The sequence below is a fragment of the Vulpes lagopus genome, chromosome 20 (genome assembly GCF_018345385.1).
Source record: "Vulpes lagopus strain Blue_001 chromosome 20, ASM1834538v1, whole genome shotgun sequence".
Taxonomy (NCBI): domain Eukaryota; kingdom Metazoa; phylum Chordata; class Mammalia; order Carnivora; family Canidae; genus Vulpes; species Vulpes lagopus.
In genome coordinates, this window is record NC_054843.1 from 13,497,673 (window position 1) to 13,514,658 (window position 16,986).

Below are 16,986 nucleotides of genomic sequence, written 5' to 3' on the forward strand. Positions count from 1 at the left end.
TTAGGAGGGGCTGTGGTTTTAATGGTAAAAGATAAAGTTTTAGACTCTGATGAGTTCTCAGTTTGGTGCCCTCTATAGGGGAGATAACAAGACCATACCTTTAATCTTATATCAAAAATAAAATCTCTTAAATAGCACTTACTAGAGTCTGGGTTTATAGATACTAACTCAAGTTCTCTTCCACAACCTTAAGAGGTAGATGCTACCATTATAATCCTTTCATAGATGAGAAAACTGAAGCACAGAGAGAAAATAGAATTGCCTAAGATACTAGCACTATTAAGCGTCAGAGCTAGAGTTTGAACGAGGATCCATCTTTTTCAAGTGCCACACCAAGAGACCTCTCTTTCAGAGGTGTGCCATGGCCAGCTTACACCAGCTCATGAGTAACTATGTGTGCCTCTTCCCAAACTCACACCAGGGACATCATGTTGATAGTTTGAAATTGGCTAGGATGGAACCATATATTAAAATTTTTTTCCAGCTAGTCAGTTTGGCAGCACTCTATTGGCAGTTTATGGTACAAGTGACATGATTGCTCTAAATGTTACACATGGGGTGTTTGAGGGGGGGAATCAAAAGATAGGCGTTGAAATCAGACATGATGGGGAATGAGAAGTTCAGGATACTTGAGTTCATTCATTTCTTTTCCCAAATTTTTATTAAAATTCCAGTTAGTGAACATACAGTGTGATATTAATTTTGGATATAGAATTTAGTAATTCATTCTTGAAGAATGAATGGGAGGCAGACTATCAGATGACTGGGGAAATGACCTCATAGGCGAAAGAAAGGAAATAGAATCAGTAAGTTGTCACCTTATTGACAGATGTCTGGCCTCTCCTGGAAGGGCCAGATTAGGAGAGACAGTCCTAGGTTTCTCTACAAATATTCTCAGGGTCTGGGTATCTTGGAAGGCCTGGCCTACAAGATGTCACCTCAGCTGATCTGCAGCAGTCAGCAGGACCTGCCTTGTCAATATGCAAGTGGGAACAGAGAAAGATCACATTAGGCAAGAGTGTTGCATCAAAATCCATAAAAATAGCTCTGAGAGGAACCTAAGAGACAATATTTCCATCAAGAATCTTAAGTACAGGGGCAGCTCTGGTGACCCAGCAGTTTAGCACCACCTTCAGCCCGGGGCCTGATCCTGAGGACCCAGGATCGAGTCCCATGTCGGGCTCCCTGCATGGAGCCCGCTTCTCCCTCTGCCTCTCTCTCTCCCTGTGTATCTCATGAATAAATAAATAAAATCTTTAAAAAAAATCCTAAGTACCCTGGGGACTATTCATTGTTGAATACTGAGAGACTCTGGGGAAGTTGGAACTATTTCTCAATAAATGAATGGATATGCTTGGGAACTAATTATCTCTTTGTTATAACAAGTCTTTGGTAAGAGACTGGGAAATCATTTTGTAAGACACGGATCAAGAGAATGAGCTCTGGATCTGGAAACTATTGTGTAGCTACTTTTGAGCTGGGAAACTTTGGGAAAAATCCATTTTCCTTCAGTTTCCTTTTTATTTTACATTATATTTTTTTTACTGGGTTCATATAATTTTGTTTTTTATTTGTAAAGTTACTGCATGATTCAAGCATACACAGATATTTCTGTTGGAGGATATTTCTTTGTGTAAGATAATGACTCAGTAGTTTCTTGACTTAACATTGATGGCATTTGGTGAGTTGCCATGAGGTAAAGAGTATATTTAGTACCAATGCAGTACTTTGCTTCCTGTGTACTATATATAGCAATGTTCCTAAGTCAGAAGTATTTAGCAGGCAACAGCTATTCACATCAAGGTTAATGAACTCTGAATTATGTTATGATGCCAAGCCTAGTAACATATTGTTTAGCATTTATTTTTGGTAATAAATTATTGTACAAAATGCTCATGCAATGTGTTATAAAACTTCTAAGGCTAGTTTATTACCTGAATGTTTGGTCTCATTCATTCTCAAAATATTAAGTAAGATACTTTTATAATAAAATGACAAGACTTTAACATATCAATTTGAAAATATATTTAAGAATATATTAGGGTGTGAGGTGCCTGGGTGGCTCAGTAGGTTAAACATCTGACTCTTGTCAGCTCAGGTTATGATTTCACGGGTTGTGGGATCAGAGCCTGCCTCCTCCCCCACCCCTATGCACACCTCTCTCTTTCTAGAAATAAATAAATCATAAAAAAGAATATATTATGGTGAGATCAGTAGAGCTATTACCAGCAAATATTGGTTAGTTGTATTTTGGGGGGGATGAAAGTATTTTGAGGTGAAGATTGTTAAGTAAGGAATCAAAATGCAATAAGTAGGTGAAGGTTTATGTTAAATGCTCCAGGGAGTTTAAATAATATGGCCATCCTTGGTGACTTGCTGAGAGTAGTAGCTTTGGAGCTTCAATGGGTTGGAATGCAAATTGCAATGAATTGAAAAATTAATGGGTAATAGGCCGCACACAGGGCACAGCCAACTCTTTGAAGAAGTTTCATTTTGAAGACAAGCAGTGAGGTAGAGTGACAGTGGACCAGATTCAGGGTCAAGGACTAATTCCTAAAATATTTATGGAAACTTGAGAACACGTTTTTCCTACTTACATCCTTGTGGTCCTTAACTTTGTGTCCAGGGCCAGCTACATGATTTGCAAACTCAGTATAAACTGAACATGCAATACCCTTGTTAAAAAAAGCTGAAGGAAAATCTTTTTCCTGTATTCTGTGGTCTCTTTTGACATGTCATGATGATTTTTTTGTTCACTCTTTAGTGTCACTTGCTCTTGGGCAGAGGGATGTCTCTTGAGTGAGCCTAGATTCTCACAGAACCTAGACCCCAACCTCTCCCATGCCTGTGCCCATGAGGGGCAGTGGGTGGCAATAGTTACTGGTGGGGATGGGGCAGTGGACCCATTTGGGGAGGTAGTAGGTTGTGGGAGGTGGCACTGCCTATGAGAAGATACCTGAAGTCCCTAATACATGTCCCATGGTACCGAAGACTTCACTTACAAGCTGCAAATTCAAAGATAGAAGCACTAAGAACTTGTGCTTCATGTATAGTATGCACCCAGTACATGTTTGAGAAACTGAATTGATTTGTCTACTGATTATCTAGGGAAGAATGTGATTACACTTGTGCAAGTTGACATCATTCGAGACTTGTCTGGGGAGAAGGCAGGCAAGACCTTTTGATCTGATGGCATCAGAAAATTTTAAAGGATTGTGTGTGTATTGAGGATTTGGAGGTAGGGTGGGAATGGCCACTGATAATCATGGTGGAAGTCTAAGCTTCAAGATGGTTTTTATCTTCTGGCTTAATTTTAGATGAACGGGATTAAAGTTAATGTATTTTTACACAGGCTTAGGTTCGGAATTAAAGTGCTTGTAAAGAGCCATATTCATTCTCTCTTAAACCTAAGTTTTTTTTTTCCAGGAGAAGAAGAGTAATTCTGATTAGAATTACTGAAAATCAGAATTAAGCAATTCTGATGTCAAGATACAAAACCTGGAGGAATAGGTAATAATGGTACCTTGGTCATTAAGGGATACTTGGAATTCACAGAAGCATAGTTAAAAACAACTCACATTTGGTTTACATAAACTTGTGAAGGTCAAAACACAATGTATGAAATGGATCTATTAATATAAAAAAGCAAGTCATAGAGGCTGACAATTTATGAAATATAAATATTGGCATTTTGCTTTTTAATGAAAACTAATTTATTGGATTCTGCTTGTCTTTTGAGGTCAAACAAAGAGTATTGAATTTGAAATCAAAAGACTAAGTTATATCCTATATAAGTGTGTGATTCTGGCCAAGTCCATCCCCCCCCTTTTTAAAAAAATATTTTATTTATTTATTTATGAGAGAGATATATAGATAGAAGCAGAGACACAGGCAGAGGGAGAAGCAGGCTCCATGCAGGGAGCCCGACATGGGACTCAATCCCGGGACTCCAGGATCACATCCTGAGCCGAAGGCAGGTGCCAAACCGCTGAGCACCTAGGGATCCCCACACCCCCCCTTTAATGCTAGTACTGTAATATTGTTTTGTATAAAATGAAAATAATGATGATAATAATACTAATATTGCCCAATAAGGATAAATACACATACACAACATACATGAGCTTATATACACATGCAGATACAAGTTCAAAGCCACTGAATTTCATTAGAGGATGAAACAACACATATTTTGGTCTATGTAAGGTCATGAGTTACATGGGAGATAGGTTTTTAGTAGAATTGGGGCAATGAAAAAGAAGTTATTTTTTTTCCAGTCTCATTATTAACTAGAGATAAACCCTGGTTAAGAGCAAATTCATGACTTCCCAACAAAATTGGAATGCCTAGTAATATGAACTCATTTGAAACAAAATTATTATGTGACTAAGTAGTCAGACTTTGTATTTCCAACCCAGCCCTGACAGTATGTAAAGGTCTGAGACTAACATTCAGACTTGCAGAACTATACTGCACCTGCTCCTCCTCCATATATTTATACCTCATTGACATTTTCACCCCCTAAACACCATGAGCTGCTACTGCCCTGGAGATTCCTATAGAGGCTGTAGATGTAGCTCTGACTAGGGGAATGTCTGGGGGTGTGAGCACTCCCAAGAATTGGGATATGGATCTGGCTATGGCTGTGGTCAAATGGGTCAAGCTCTGGTTCTGACTACCGTTGCCATGGCTACCATTCATTTTGCTACAGGAGATGCTTTTTCTCTTGCTGTTAGAAAATCACTACCAGAACATCCTTTGCTGCTGAAGTGGCAATAGGAAATCTGTTCCAAGGAGTAGTCCAATAACTAAAAATAGTTATTTCTTTTAACAGTTTTTGCCCCAGATGGGCTTTAAGGTCAATGGAAGAAAGAAGATAAAAATTCTAATTGTTTTCTGAAATTTAACCCTTCTGCCTCATGATTTCTTTCCATGCTGTAGCCTTAGCCATAAGCATTAATGCTCTACACTGGAGCAAATCAGCTACCCAGAGAAATGCTTCTTTGAATCTGTTAAGTCTGTCACTTTAAATCATCTCACTTTAAATCATCAGTGAGTACAGGTTTTGTAATTTCCCTATCTTTTTATCTTCCCCATGACTTTATGAGTTTTTTCAAACATTTCTCAGTTTTTTTTTCAATAATTTACTGTTTAGTGAGTAATCACACCTAAAATAACAAAGATCCCCCACACTTATATAAACAATATACATATTCACAGAAATCAGTGTTGTGTTTATGGGAAATGAAACTGATAATGTCTTATAGAATAGAATGGACTGGAAGAGGGAATTATATGAGTCGGGAGAATGCAGGGAAGATGTCATGCCTGAATGGAGTATTGGCACCAATAAAGGGGAACCCCTTCTGAACCTCTCTGGAGGTCAAATCTCTGAATTCTGGGTATAATGAGGGGGAAGATAGAAGAGAAGAGAAACTTAGTGGAATTGTACACTTAGAATATTTAGACTCATGAGGAAACAAGTGACACGGGTTACTTTAAATCATCTATTATATCTAAAGTCTTATGTAGCAAGAGGGTTTTATTTGCTTCTTGTACCCCAGAGATCACAATTAGAACCAAAAGATAATAGTTATAGGAAGAATGACTTCGAAATGTAAGACATCTTTCCAGTAACTGTAGATGTAAGAGTCAAATTATCTACTCTCTGGGAATTCACGTGATGGCAGCTGCCCAACTACAGGTATTGCAAGCAAGACTACAAAGCAAGAATTCCAGTTATGTGGTGGCCTAAGAGCCTGAGAACTGTTCATCAAGAATGAAATGGAAAAAAAAAAAGAATGATATGGAAATATAGAGCCTGGCTGGCAGAGAAAATGATGTTGGCACTTACAGAGACAGAAGAAGAGAAAGAAGAAGAAGAAGAAGAAGAAGAAGAAGAAGAAGAAGAAGAAGAAGAAGAAAGGAGGAATATTCTCTCTTTCTCTTTTTGATTTGCTGTCTCCTGTATTTGTAGTAGGGAGTATGTACAAATTGGGGAGTCAGCTTTTTACACTGCAAGGTATTGTAGAAAAATAGGAAGATTATCCTGGCTGGTGTGAATTTCAGTCATTTTTTTCTTCAAATGAAATCAGGTCTTCTGGATACTCAGCAGTGTAAAAAGGAGTTGTTGTCCAATTTAGACACTTAGAAAAAGAAGAAAAAGCTTGAATTATGGTAGATGTTGTGGATAATCTATTTATCATGTATTATCTATCTAAGTGGACCATTTGTAATCTCGTCTAAGTAATATACTAAGATTGGCAGTAGAATGAAGTAATTATTTTTATAGTGGTATACTATCAGGGTTATACAATATAGGGTAGTTGTTCAGTAGTGTAAGAGTGAGAAGAGTTCCAAGCAAAGAAGACATGTGAGGCCTGAAGGATGAATAGGACTTGGCCAGTCAGACAGGAAAGCAGGATAATCAGTCTTCATGTGCATTTATGATCACTGCTCAGAGAACTATAAACACTAAGCAGATCTGGAGAGGAATTCCCAGGCTTTCCCTGCTCTCCTGAATATCTAGAGAGGCAGCACATACTCTTCCGTGAATAGGAGAGGGCAGGCCAAGAAGCATAGGCTGATGAGCCCATCAGCAGAAGACTAAGACAATTTGGCTCTGACACTCCTCTGCTGTGTGACTTCAGGCTAGTGACATAATCACTATGCCTTACTTTCCTTCTGTGAACACTTTTTGTCAAGTAACTGTTTTTTTCATTTCAGATGGTATGAGAATGAATTGAGATAACACGTGTAAAAACACTTTACAAACTATAATATAGAAGCATTGTTTAGCGAGAATTTTCCATTGTTTAAGGAGTTTAGATAACATTTTGGGGGATTAGAAGCTAGAAAAAATTATACCATAAGAAGAAAATTAATGTACATCACAGATTCTGGGGATCTGTAGAATATATTTCACATGGATATTAAGGATTTGCTGTTTAATAAATCTTTAATCTTGACCAAAATCTCTTATTATAAGATGATTCTTAATCAAGCTTACTAAAGAGACATAGTCCTAAAAATTAAGTGCATTTCTACTATGGACTGATCTTTTGACCTTTCTGGAATTTCAGAAAACCCACATCAACTTTTTATATGATGTGTACAGAAACATGTTCTCAAAGGATGTATTTTGTAAATACAACATAAAATCATTCTCTAATTGCTGAACTTGAAAATATGCAGAATACTATATCTAATGACATTATGTTGACACTGTATTTTTAGTAACAAATTACTATACAGAATGGCTATGTCAGGGTATAAAAATGCCAATAGGAGAGTAATTTATTTTTTGAGGGGTTTTGCTTCTTCATCATAAAGATGTTTTTAATTAGAGTGTGTGTATATACATATATATATATATATATATATATATATATATGCTCCAAACTACAAGTTATTACATTAAGTGTCGACAAAAATCAGTCTTTCAGTACAGATAAATATAGATATTTGAAAAAAAATATTAGGTGAGAATTTAAAACTATGGTGTGAGAAAAATAAGATGAAAGAAATAACATTGAGTACAATTCCTGCCCCCAAACACTGACTAGGCACAAAAAATATAGAAAACAATTGTGTAATATGCTTAGACCCAATTTCATAAAGAAGATACAGTGTTCAGAGGATTTAAGCATATATCCAAATTTTGTATAGCTTATAAGTGGCACATCAGTATTTGACCATGTGTTTGAATTAATCTATTCATTCCCCCCCCCCAAAGATTTTATTATTAATTTATTTGAGAAAGAACAAGAGAGAGCGATGAAAAGCACAAGTGGGGGTAGAGGGAGAAGCACTTTAAAAATTTTTTTTTTATTGGAGTTTAATTTGCCAACATATAGCATAATACTCAGTGCTCATCCCACTAAGTGCCCCCCTCAGTGCCCATCACCCAGTCACCCAACCCCCCGCCCACCTCCCCTTCCACTACCCTTTGTTCATTTCCCAGAGTTAGGTGTCTCCCATGTTTTGCCACCCTCACTGATATTTTCACTTATTTTCTCTCTTTTCCCTTTATTCCCTTTCACTAATTTTTATTTTCCCCAAATGAATGGGACCATATAATGTTTGTCCTTCTCCAAATGACTTATTTCACTCAGCATAATACCCTCCAGATCATCCACATCGAAGCAAATGGTGGGTATTTGTCATTTCTAATGGCTGAGGAATATTCCATCGTATACATAAACCACAGCTTTTTTATCCATTCATCTTTTGATGGACACTGAGGCTCCTTCCACAGTTTGGCTATTGTGGACATTGCTGCTATAAACATCGGGGTGCAGGTGTCCCGGCGTTTCACTGCATCTGTATCTTTGGGGTAAATCCCCAGCAGTGCAATTGCTGGGTCGTAGGGCAGGTCTATTTTTAACTCTTTGAGGAATCTCCACACAGTTTTCCAGAGTGGCTGCACCAGTTCACATTCCCACCAACAGTGCAAGAGGGTTCCCCTTTGGGAGAAGCACTTTTCCAACTTGGATTTCAGAGTTGTTACAGTAAATTTAAATTTTGGATCGTGCTGGATTCTGAAAATGTTGATCCAAGTAAAACCTAGAGAAGTAAGATAAGCCAAAAAAAATCTTCTGCAAACAAACAAACCAAACACCACTTTTTTTTTATAACTGCATATTGTTGATGGAAAGGTCAGGTATTTGCTATAGACTGAGAAGGAAGGGTATATTTGGATTTATACACTTGTAGGTATAGAAGCTTATTAGATGACTAGCTAGAAACTAGAGTTTCTAGATCTCAGTGCTATTGATATTTTGGACCAGATATTTCTTTGTTGTTGAGGGCTGTTCTGTGTCCTAAAAAATTCGCAGCATCCCTGGTTTCTACCCTACCACGACCAAGTCTTGACAGTTGACAGTGTCTCCAGATATTGTCAATTGTTTCCAAGAGTCCAGGTGGCAAAATCACTCCAGGTTGAGAACTATTGATACAGATATGTCAATATCATCATTGTTTCTGTTTCTCTTGTAGTGGGGAAAGCAGATGAGCACTAAGGTAGAGGTGGTGTAAAGGTAGAGTGGCCCAGAGAGAAACACTGAATCTTCTTTGGAAGAGTCTCTTTATGTGTGCAGATGCTTAATCCTGGGACAAGAACAATGTGTGACCATCTTTGCAAATTTCCATTTCCCAAGACAGCACCTCCACTGTGGTGTGTGTTACCGAGTGTTTGTGGAATTCAGCTAAGTTGCTGAAGGAATGCCTAGCAAGCAAAGCAATCAACCAAATTTGCAAGTTATTATTTAAAAACTATTATCATTTTAGAACTATGTGTGGAAATGAGAAAAAAATCAGGAAAATAATGGGATTCTGGGTAGGTCGAGTGAAAATTTAATATATTTTCCTTGGAAGAGGGGAAGCAGGTAAATAGATTTGTATCACTGTTCTTTGGATTAAATGCACTATTGAGATTTTAGGGCTACAGGCTTTTTGGGACTGAAAATCTTGGAGGGACTACATATTGCAGAGACAAAAGCACTGGGGGTCCTGATATTGTTTCTTTACTGCTCCACATCCAACAAGTAGAGTGTGTGGTCTTCCTAAGTTTGCTTCAAGAACCAGTTGTCTTTAGGTAAATGGACTTTTCCATTTACTTGATTCCAACAGGACCTTATTGCATGAAAAGTGTCATTGACAGTAAAGTACCCTATGGAAAAAAACAAGGTAAGAAGGAAAGGGCAAGGCAAGACACGATGCTGAGTTCTGCAGAGCACCTCATTTTCTACTCAGTTCTAAATCTTTCCTGAAATATCAAGAACTTGGAGCAGGTGTCTTACTGATCACTTCCCACTAACCTAAACCAACTGGATCACTGTAAGGAAAATCACACATGATAACAAGTCTAAGGAAGGGTCAGAGAGGGGAAAAACAGTCTGAGAAATTCTGAAAAACAATGTTGAACTCTAGTATTTACTGTATTATGGATGTGGGTAAATTTTCTAATTTTTTAGTGATAGGGATAAAGTTGAAGTTCATTGAAAAATTTATTTTCCCCATGAGTTCTTTGCTTATCTAAGTTGCTTTTAGTATATCTGAAGGACATTTTGCAGTAGAGTGCTGAGTTCTGTGGAATTTTGCAAATGTGGTAATATACGGATGGTTTTATATGTATATATATAAAATCAGATCCAAGTGCTAATTACAGGTATCTTCCTGCAGAGTTATAATGGTTCAGCTGGGGCTGTAAATATCAATTAAACAGATTAGAGAAAATAAACAAGTCATACATATTATACATTTTTGGAATGTGATAGAAATTTGAAGGTTAAAAACAAACAAATGTTCTACATCCTGGTCATGTTTTGGTCTTCAGTAGAAAAACCATTTATTTAATGTGGCATCAAAACACCTTGCTACAGTTCTTTCTCCCAGAAATGGCTTCAATTTGGATGTATACTTTAACTTCCACTATTCCTTAAATTTATGTTATATAAAATGTGGATCAGGGATCCCCGGGTGGCGCAGCGGTTTGGCGCCTGCCTTTGGCCCGGGGCGCGATCCTGGAGACCCGGGATCGAATCCCACGTCGGGCTCCCGGTGCATGGAGCCTGCTTCTTCCTCTGCCTGTGTCTCTGCCTCTCTCTCTCTCTCTGTGACTATAATAAATAAATAAAAATTAAAAAAAAAATAAAATGTGGATCAAATACCAGCTCTGCATAAAAGTTCCAATGTGGAAGGGAAAGTGCTTCCTTAAGAATGTTACATGGTCATTAGTATTATCACAAATTAATCTGGGCAAGTGCTATGACATTTGTCTTCATATATGGCAAAGAGGAAGATCATTCAGTCCAGAAACTAGTAGTAAGGAAAGGCATCCTGTAGGAAGTGATCACAGATTTGAATATAAAGAAAAGTTTTATAACTGAAAATTAAGGATAGCAGGAGAAATATTACTGGCCTTAGAAATGACATTCACTTTCCACTTTTCTTTGTTGAAAAGGTAAATCACAATGAACGTTTTTGTCATAGATTGAGAACTTATGTTAAATGGCTAATTTAGAGAACTTTGAATACAGTAAAATGGACATATAAATAGGGGCTAAAGTTGATTTATGGGGTACTTTAAGTCATGATAGTGTCAGGAGTTGAGAGTGGGCTTTGCAGTAGATATCTTAAAATCATTCACTCACCTTCAGCTTCTGAACTAAAATGCAATGAACAATAGTGGTAGAAGAAGGAAATACTAGTGTGTTAAATTTAATAAATGTGCTAATAATATCTCATGATGAGAAACTTAGAAGATGTGCATTGGAAAAAAAAGTTTAATTTTTGGCTTAATTGAGGTACTTTATTTTCTCATCCAAATAAAGTTGTAAAAGGCTCTGCATAATAACATTTATATAGCTACAAAAAATGGGACAATTAGGAGGCTGTCCCACTCCCAGGATCTTGTTTGGCCTCATTGGGTATATGGAAGAAGAAAATATGAGATAACATATGTTGCATGTTACTCTACACTTATAAGTCGTCACTGTTCCAATGAAAGTGAGTGATTTATCAGATGCTGAGCTGCTTCTTGGAATTTGATGAGAATTCAACAAGGGTGGGTATGGGAGTCAGAGTGTGTGGGAAAGCCTGGCAAAAAGTTGTAATGAGTCCATAAAGGATATGGGAGAGATTACCTTTCCTACAGGCAGAGATAGATATTATAGGAAAGAAGAGAGATCAAGAGGGATAAAATTTTCCTAAATTCCCTCAACTTTGTTATATAATGTATATTAAATGAAGGAGGTTGTGAAGTTGTGTCTTAGTGGTATGTAGACCACATGATACTACTGAGACAATTATTTGGCAGAGTGAATTAAAATGCTGCTCTTTAAATAAAATAAAATGGGAGTCTCCAAAATAATGAGCTCATTTGTTCCCAGGCATTCTTGATCATTGACATGGACAGGTACAGCACAGTTGCTTACATATTTGTTGGTTGTGTCAAGGAATGAATGGCATGCTCTGCCAATTACTGACAGTATATAAGGGTCCAAGGGAAGTAGAGACCGCACTTCACCACATCCACTTGCAAACCACCTGAATTCTCTTCTCCTGACAACATGTGTTGCAACTACGGGAACTCCTGTAGTTATGGCTGCGGATGCGGCTATGGCTATGGATGTGGCCCCTATTCTGGCTGTGGTTATAGGACTGGCTACGGCTGTGGCTATGGCTCAGGTTATGGCTGTGGCTGTGGCTATGGCTCAGGTTATGGCTGTGGCTGTGGCTATGGCTCAGGTTATGGCTGTGGCTATGGCTCAGGTTATGGCTGTGGCTGTGGCTATGGCTCAGGGTGGGGCTGTGGAAGAGGCTCGTGCTATGGATGTGGATATGGCTCTGGCTGCTGGGGCTACCGGCCCCTTTGCTACAGAAGATGTTATTCTTCTTGCTGCTAGATCACCACTCTCCAAGCACCACTAGCTTCTGAAATGACACATCTAAAGAGACAATTGATTCAAGGATCCATACCCCAGGATTTCTATGTCCAGGAAACTGCATGCTTGACAGAGTCTTTGAACCCCAGTGAACATTTGTTAGGATGGCTTCTTGTGTCTGGAGGCTGTGTGGCATCATCTGACTATTTCCCAAAAGTTGGTTTTTACTCCCTTAATCTGGATTCTGTGTTGTGACTGTGCCAGCAATCTTAATGTCCTACAGTTGGGCAAAAAACTTATTCTCAATAAAAATGGTTCCTTGCTTCTAACAAATCTCTGTGTTCTTACTTGTGAATTATTCCTTTCCTGAGGTGTGGTGACCCCTCTTGAAAACTGGGCTGACAATACATTTCATCAACGTGGGGGCACTTCCTTGATATAATATGAGCATTTCTTGTCACAGGTACATCAGAGATAATGTTTTCCCGACCTAGGTCTTGTACCCCACCCCCATTCTGAGGTACTCACAAATCACACAGTGTTTTACCACTGTGCCCTAGGAAATCACATTGACTCTGGAATGGAGCTGGAGGGGAAAGAGGAGAAGGAATGACACCTATTCAGGAGGTTGTGACAGAAGCCCAAGGGAGAGGAGGTGTGGCCTGAGTGCTGAATGGATGGATGAATAGCATGGGAGAGAGTGTTTCCAGAATTAATGAGGAATTAGAAGCAGACTCTGGAGACTAATGAAGAACTAAGGGAAGGATATGTTAGAGAAAAATGTGGTATCATATCATGTGAATTTTGATGGAAATATATATATGTATAAATGTATATATTCCTTGCATATATTGAGTTTGAAGAAATTGATTTAAATCACTTGTTTGACAAATAGCTTTGACTGTGACTGAAAGGGAACTGTCCTACATACTGAAGATATAGGAAAATTTTAGGTGAGTTTCCTGCTCTCAGAATGTTTACATTCTATAAAGTGATAACAATAACAACAAAATAATTAAGATAAACTTAGATAATTCTATGGAGGGAATTAAACCGTTTCCCAGGGGAAAAGAGTGAAATATTAGAGAGATAGTTCAGGGAGGTATTTTGACATTTTGAGTCACATGAACTGATGTCTGGTATAAGAAACACTAGAAAGGATGGTAGTAGTGTAAAAGAAGGAGAGAAATGGATTAAGTTTTGGGCATGATCAATGGTGCCACAATTTTTAATGGAAACCAGCAAAGACTAGTGCTTAATGGTGTGCTCTAGTGCCTTAATCAGTGCAGATATAAGAATGGGATGAATAGCCGAGTCTACTTTCTGAGTTTGAGAGCCTACCATCTTGCTGGGTTCTAAATTCAGTGTCCTTTCCTCATGTGACTTTCCAGATCTTGAACACTGTATCCTATCATACGAATGTCTTGTCAGTCTTAGTTTTCTTGGGCAGTGAAAAATGACTCACTATTTTGTCTTCATGACAAAGGTTACTGCACAAAATCTGAGTCTGAGGTCCTTGGAGCTTGGAGCCTCTACCCAATGGCCAATTGCAAGGAAAATGGTTCTGCCATCAATGTCAGCCCTGGAGTGAGGCTATGCCTAGGATATAATGTGTCCTACTGATGAAGAAATAGGGGTTCTTTCAAGATTTGGACAGTTTTCATGGACGGTTTTCATGGACGGTATATCTGTAAGTCAGAACTGAGGACTGAAATTGTTCTGGGTGTATCTGAGGTTGGGAAATCCCACAAAGAGGGCAATGGAATTCTAAATATTACAGTTTGCTGAAAATCTACTCATTTCATTATGTTTCTTATACTTGAATTCTTTGAAACTAAAGAATATCAATGATGTGATGCTGTTAGGCATCTGTATCATAATTTATATCCAGTAAAGGGTCAATCGTTTATTAGGCATGTAAGGTAATTTGTATATCTGGAAAAATGTGCAAACACATTTTTTATAATGTGAAATTTGAGACTCATTTAGTCAAAGAACATTTGAGACTTTCAGTTTGAATGAAATGAGACATTGTGAGAATGTATCCAAATATCTTCTAAGGGGCACACTGACATTAGAACATATATTTGTTTTAATACATATATTTTTTATTGGAAAAATGTTGAGTTCAAATTATGTACTAGGCATGCTACTTAGAACTAAGTGGTAATTCAGGGATGCACAGAATAATATTTTTTTTTCTGCCATCATGGATCAGTATGCAGAGATCTGAATGGAAAGGTACTAGAAATTATGCAATCAAGACAGAAAAATTTTCCAATAGTTATGAGTATTGTGACCAGAAGGTGGATGCTTGAAAAGTAATGTGTCTATTTTAGAGAACTTATGCATTAGAATTTATAGTTTTGAATTTCAAGAATGACAGAAAAGTAGAGAAAATAAAGGTCAAATGGTATGGGATATATTTTTCCCAAACTTTTTATAAGGGATGGAACACAGGAGAGTGATCAGATAGACCAGTGAGCAATGGAAAAAAAAAGTAGTCAGAAGTACTCTCACTAAAGAAAAAAGATCTAGGCATAAAAGTTCTCAGAAAAGGAAATAAGCAGCTTTATGAAAATCTTTGTTGAAAGCATTCCCTAAAGGACCAAATGCCACGCATTTCATTGTTATTGATAATAGAGTATTGAGTACAAGGAATCATCTTCCTGAGTTTGTACTTCTTTCCATCTTGAATTTAATAGCTGTTATAGCAAAAAGCAATTTAAATTTTGAATTTTGTCTGATTTGTAAATGGTGATTTAAGTAAAACCTAGAGAACTAAGATAAACAAAATATCCCAACAAAAAACCAAGCAAACAAAAAAACAGACATATTTTTTTCGTTCTTTTTTTCCCCCCCTTCACTTCATGTCTGGTGATGGGATGAGTAGATATTTGGTTTAGTTGGGAAGAACAGGAATATTTGGAATTAGACACCAGTAAAGAGAGAACCCAATTTATTGATGTAAAGCTACACACCAAAGTTTCTAGGTTTCAGCACATTGACATTTTATGTTAGAAGTTTCAATGTTGTTGGGGGCCTTGGTGCACCCTGAGACTAGAATTTCCCCATGTTTCTAGCACAAGGAGCCAGTAGGTAGCTGCAGTAGGTATCTGGGTAAAAGAAGCTTGGCAAAGAGTTGCAATGATTCCAGAAAGAAGATGGCAGTTTTTTCCTTCCCTACAGGGAGAAGTAGATGCTTTAGGAAAGGGTCAAAAGGGACAAAATTTTTCTAAATTCCCCCAAACCTTGTTATATAAGGTATATTAAATGATAGACGTTAAGAGTACACTAAGATGTTGCCCCCTATATAAAAAGGAGTCTAAAATAATGAGATCACTTTACGGAAGACATAAAGATTATTGACAGTTGACTATCACATGAAAGTTGCTTTCATATTTGTTGGGTAAGTCAGGGAACAAATGGCATGCTCTGCCAATTACTGGCAGTATATAAGGGTCCAAGGGAAGTAGAGGCCACACTTGACCACATCCACTTGCAAACCACCTGAATTCTCTTCTCCTGACAACATGTGTTGCAACTACGGGAACTCCTGTGGCTATGGCTGTGGATGCGGCTATGGCTGTGGCTATGGCTCAGGTTATGGCTGTGGCTATGGCTCAGGGTATGGCTGTGGCTGTGGCTATGGCTCAGGTTATGGCTGTGGCTGTGGCTATGGCTCAGGTTATGGCTGTGGCTGTGGCTATGGCTCAGGGTGGGGCTGTGGAAGAGGCTCGTGCTATGGAGGTGGATATGGCTCTGGCTGCTGGGGCTACCGGCCCCTTTGCTATAGAAGATGTTATTCTTCTTGCTGCTAGATCACCATTCTCCAAGCACCACTAGCTTCTGAAATGACACATCTAAAGAGACAATTGATTCAAGGATCCATACCCCAGGATTTCTATGTCCAGGAAACTGCATGCTTGACAGAGTCTTTGAGCCCCAGTGAACATTTGTTAGGATGGCTTCTTGTGTCTGGAGGCTGTGTGGCATCATCTGACTATTTCCCAAAAGTTGGTTTTTACTCCCTTAATCTGGATTCCGTGTTGTGACTGTGCCAGCAATCTTAACGTCCTACAGTTGGGCAAAAACTTATTCTCAATAAAAATGGTTCCTTGCTTCTAACAAATCTCTGTGTTCTTGCTTGTGAATTATTCCTTTCTTGGGGTGTGGTGACCCCTCTTAAAAATCGGGCTGACAATACATTTCATCAATGTGGGGACACTTCCTTAATATAATATGAGCATTTCTTGTCACAGGTACATCAGAGATAATGTTTTCCCGACATGTGTCTTGTACCCCACCCCCATTCCGAGGTACTTACAAATCACACAGTGTTTTAGTACTGTGCCCTGGATATCACATTGACTCTGGAAAAGAGCTGGAGGGGAAAGAGGAGAAGGAATGACACCTATTCAGGAGGTTGTGACAGAAGCCTAAGGGAGAGGAGGTGTGGCCTGAGTGCTGAATGAATGGATGAATAACATGGGAGAGAGTGTTTCCAGAATTAATGAGGAATTAGAAGCAGACTCTGGAGACTAATGAAGAACTAGGGGAAGGATAAATTAGAAGAAAAATGTGGTATCATATGTGCATT

The 16,986-nt window shown here is 38.2% G+C and overlaps 2 protein-coding genes across 3 annotated transcripts; both read left to right on the top strand.

Annotated features, from left to right (window-relative positions):
• Positions 1-12,071: 12,071 nt before the first annotated feature.
• Positions 12,072-12,539, top strand: LOC121479284 (keratin-associated protein 6-2-like). Of its 2 annotated transcripts, XM_041734775.1 has the most exons (2): positions 12,072-12,105; positions 12,190-12,539. In XM_041734775.1, the coding sequence occupies exons 1-2, from the start codon at positions 12,072-12,074 to the stop codon at positions 12,405-12,407; spliced, it is 252 nt and encodes an 83-aa protein (XP_041590709.1). In that variant the 3' UTR covers positions 12,408-12,539. The 2 variants fall into 2 exon arrangements, with proteins under 2 accessions (XP_041590709.1, XP_041590708.1); XM_041734774.1 differs by having other exon boundaries at positions 12,072-12,539.
• A 3,380-nt stretch (positions 12,540-15,919) lies between these two features.
• On the top strand, positions 15,920-16,376 carry LOC121479271 (keratin-associated protein 6-2-like). The gene has a single exon (XM_041734762.1). It carries the CDS (start codon positions 15,920-15,922, stop codon positions 16,205-16,207), a length of 288 nt encoding a protein of 95 aa, XP_041590696.1. The 3' UTR covers positions 16,208-16,376.
• The last annotated feature ends 610 nt before the right edge of the window (positions 16,377-16,986 follow it).

Coding starts and splice junctions, on each gene's coding strand:
- LOC121479284 (XM_041734774.1), top strand. CDS start 12,072: ATGTGTTGCAACTACGGGAACTCCTGTAGTTATGGCTGCGGATGCGGC.
- LOC121479271 (XM_041734762.1), top strand. CDS start 15,920: ATGTGTTGCAACTACGGGAACTCCTGTGGCTATGGCTGTGGATGCGGC.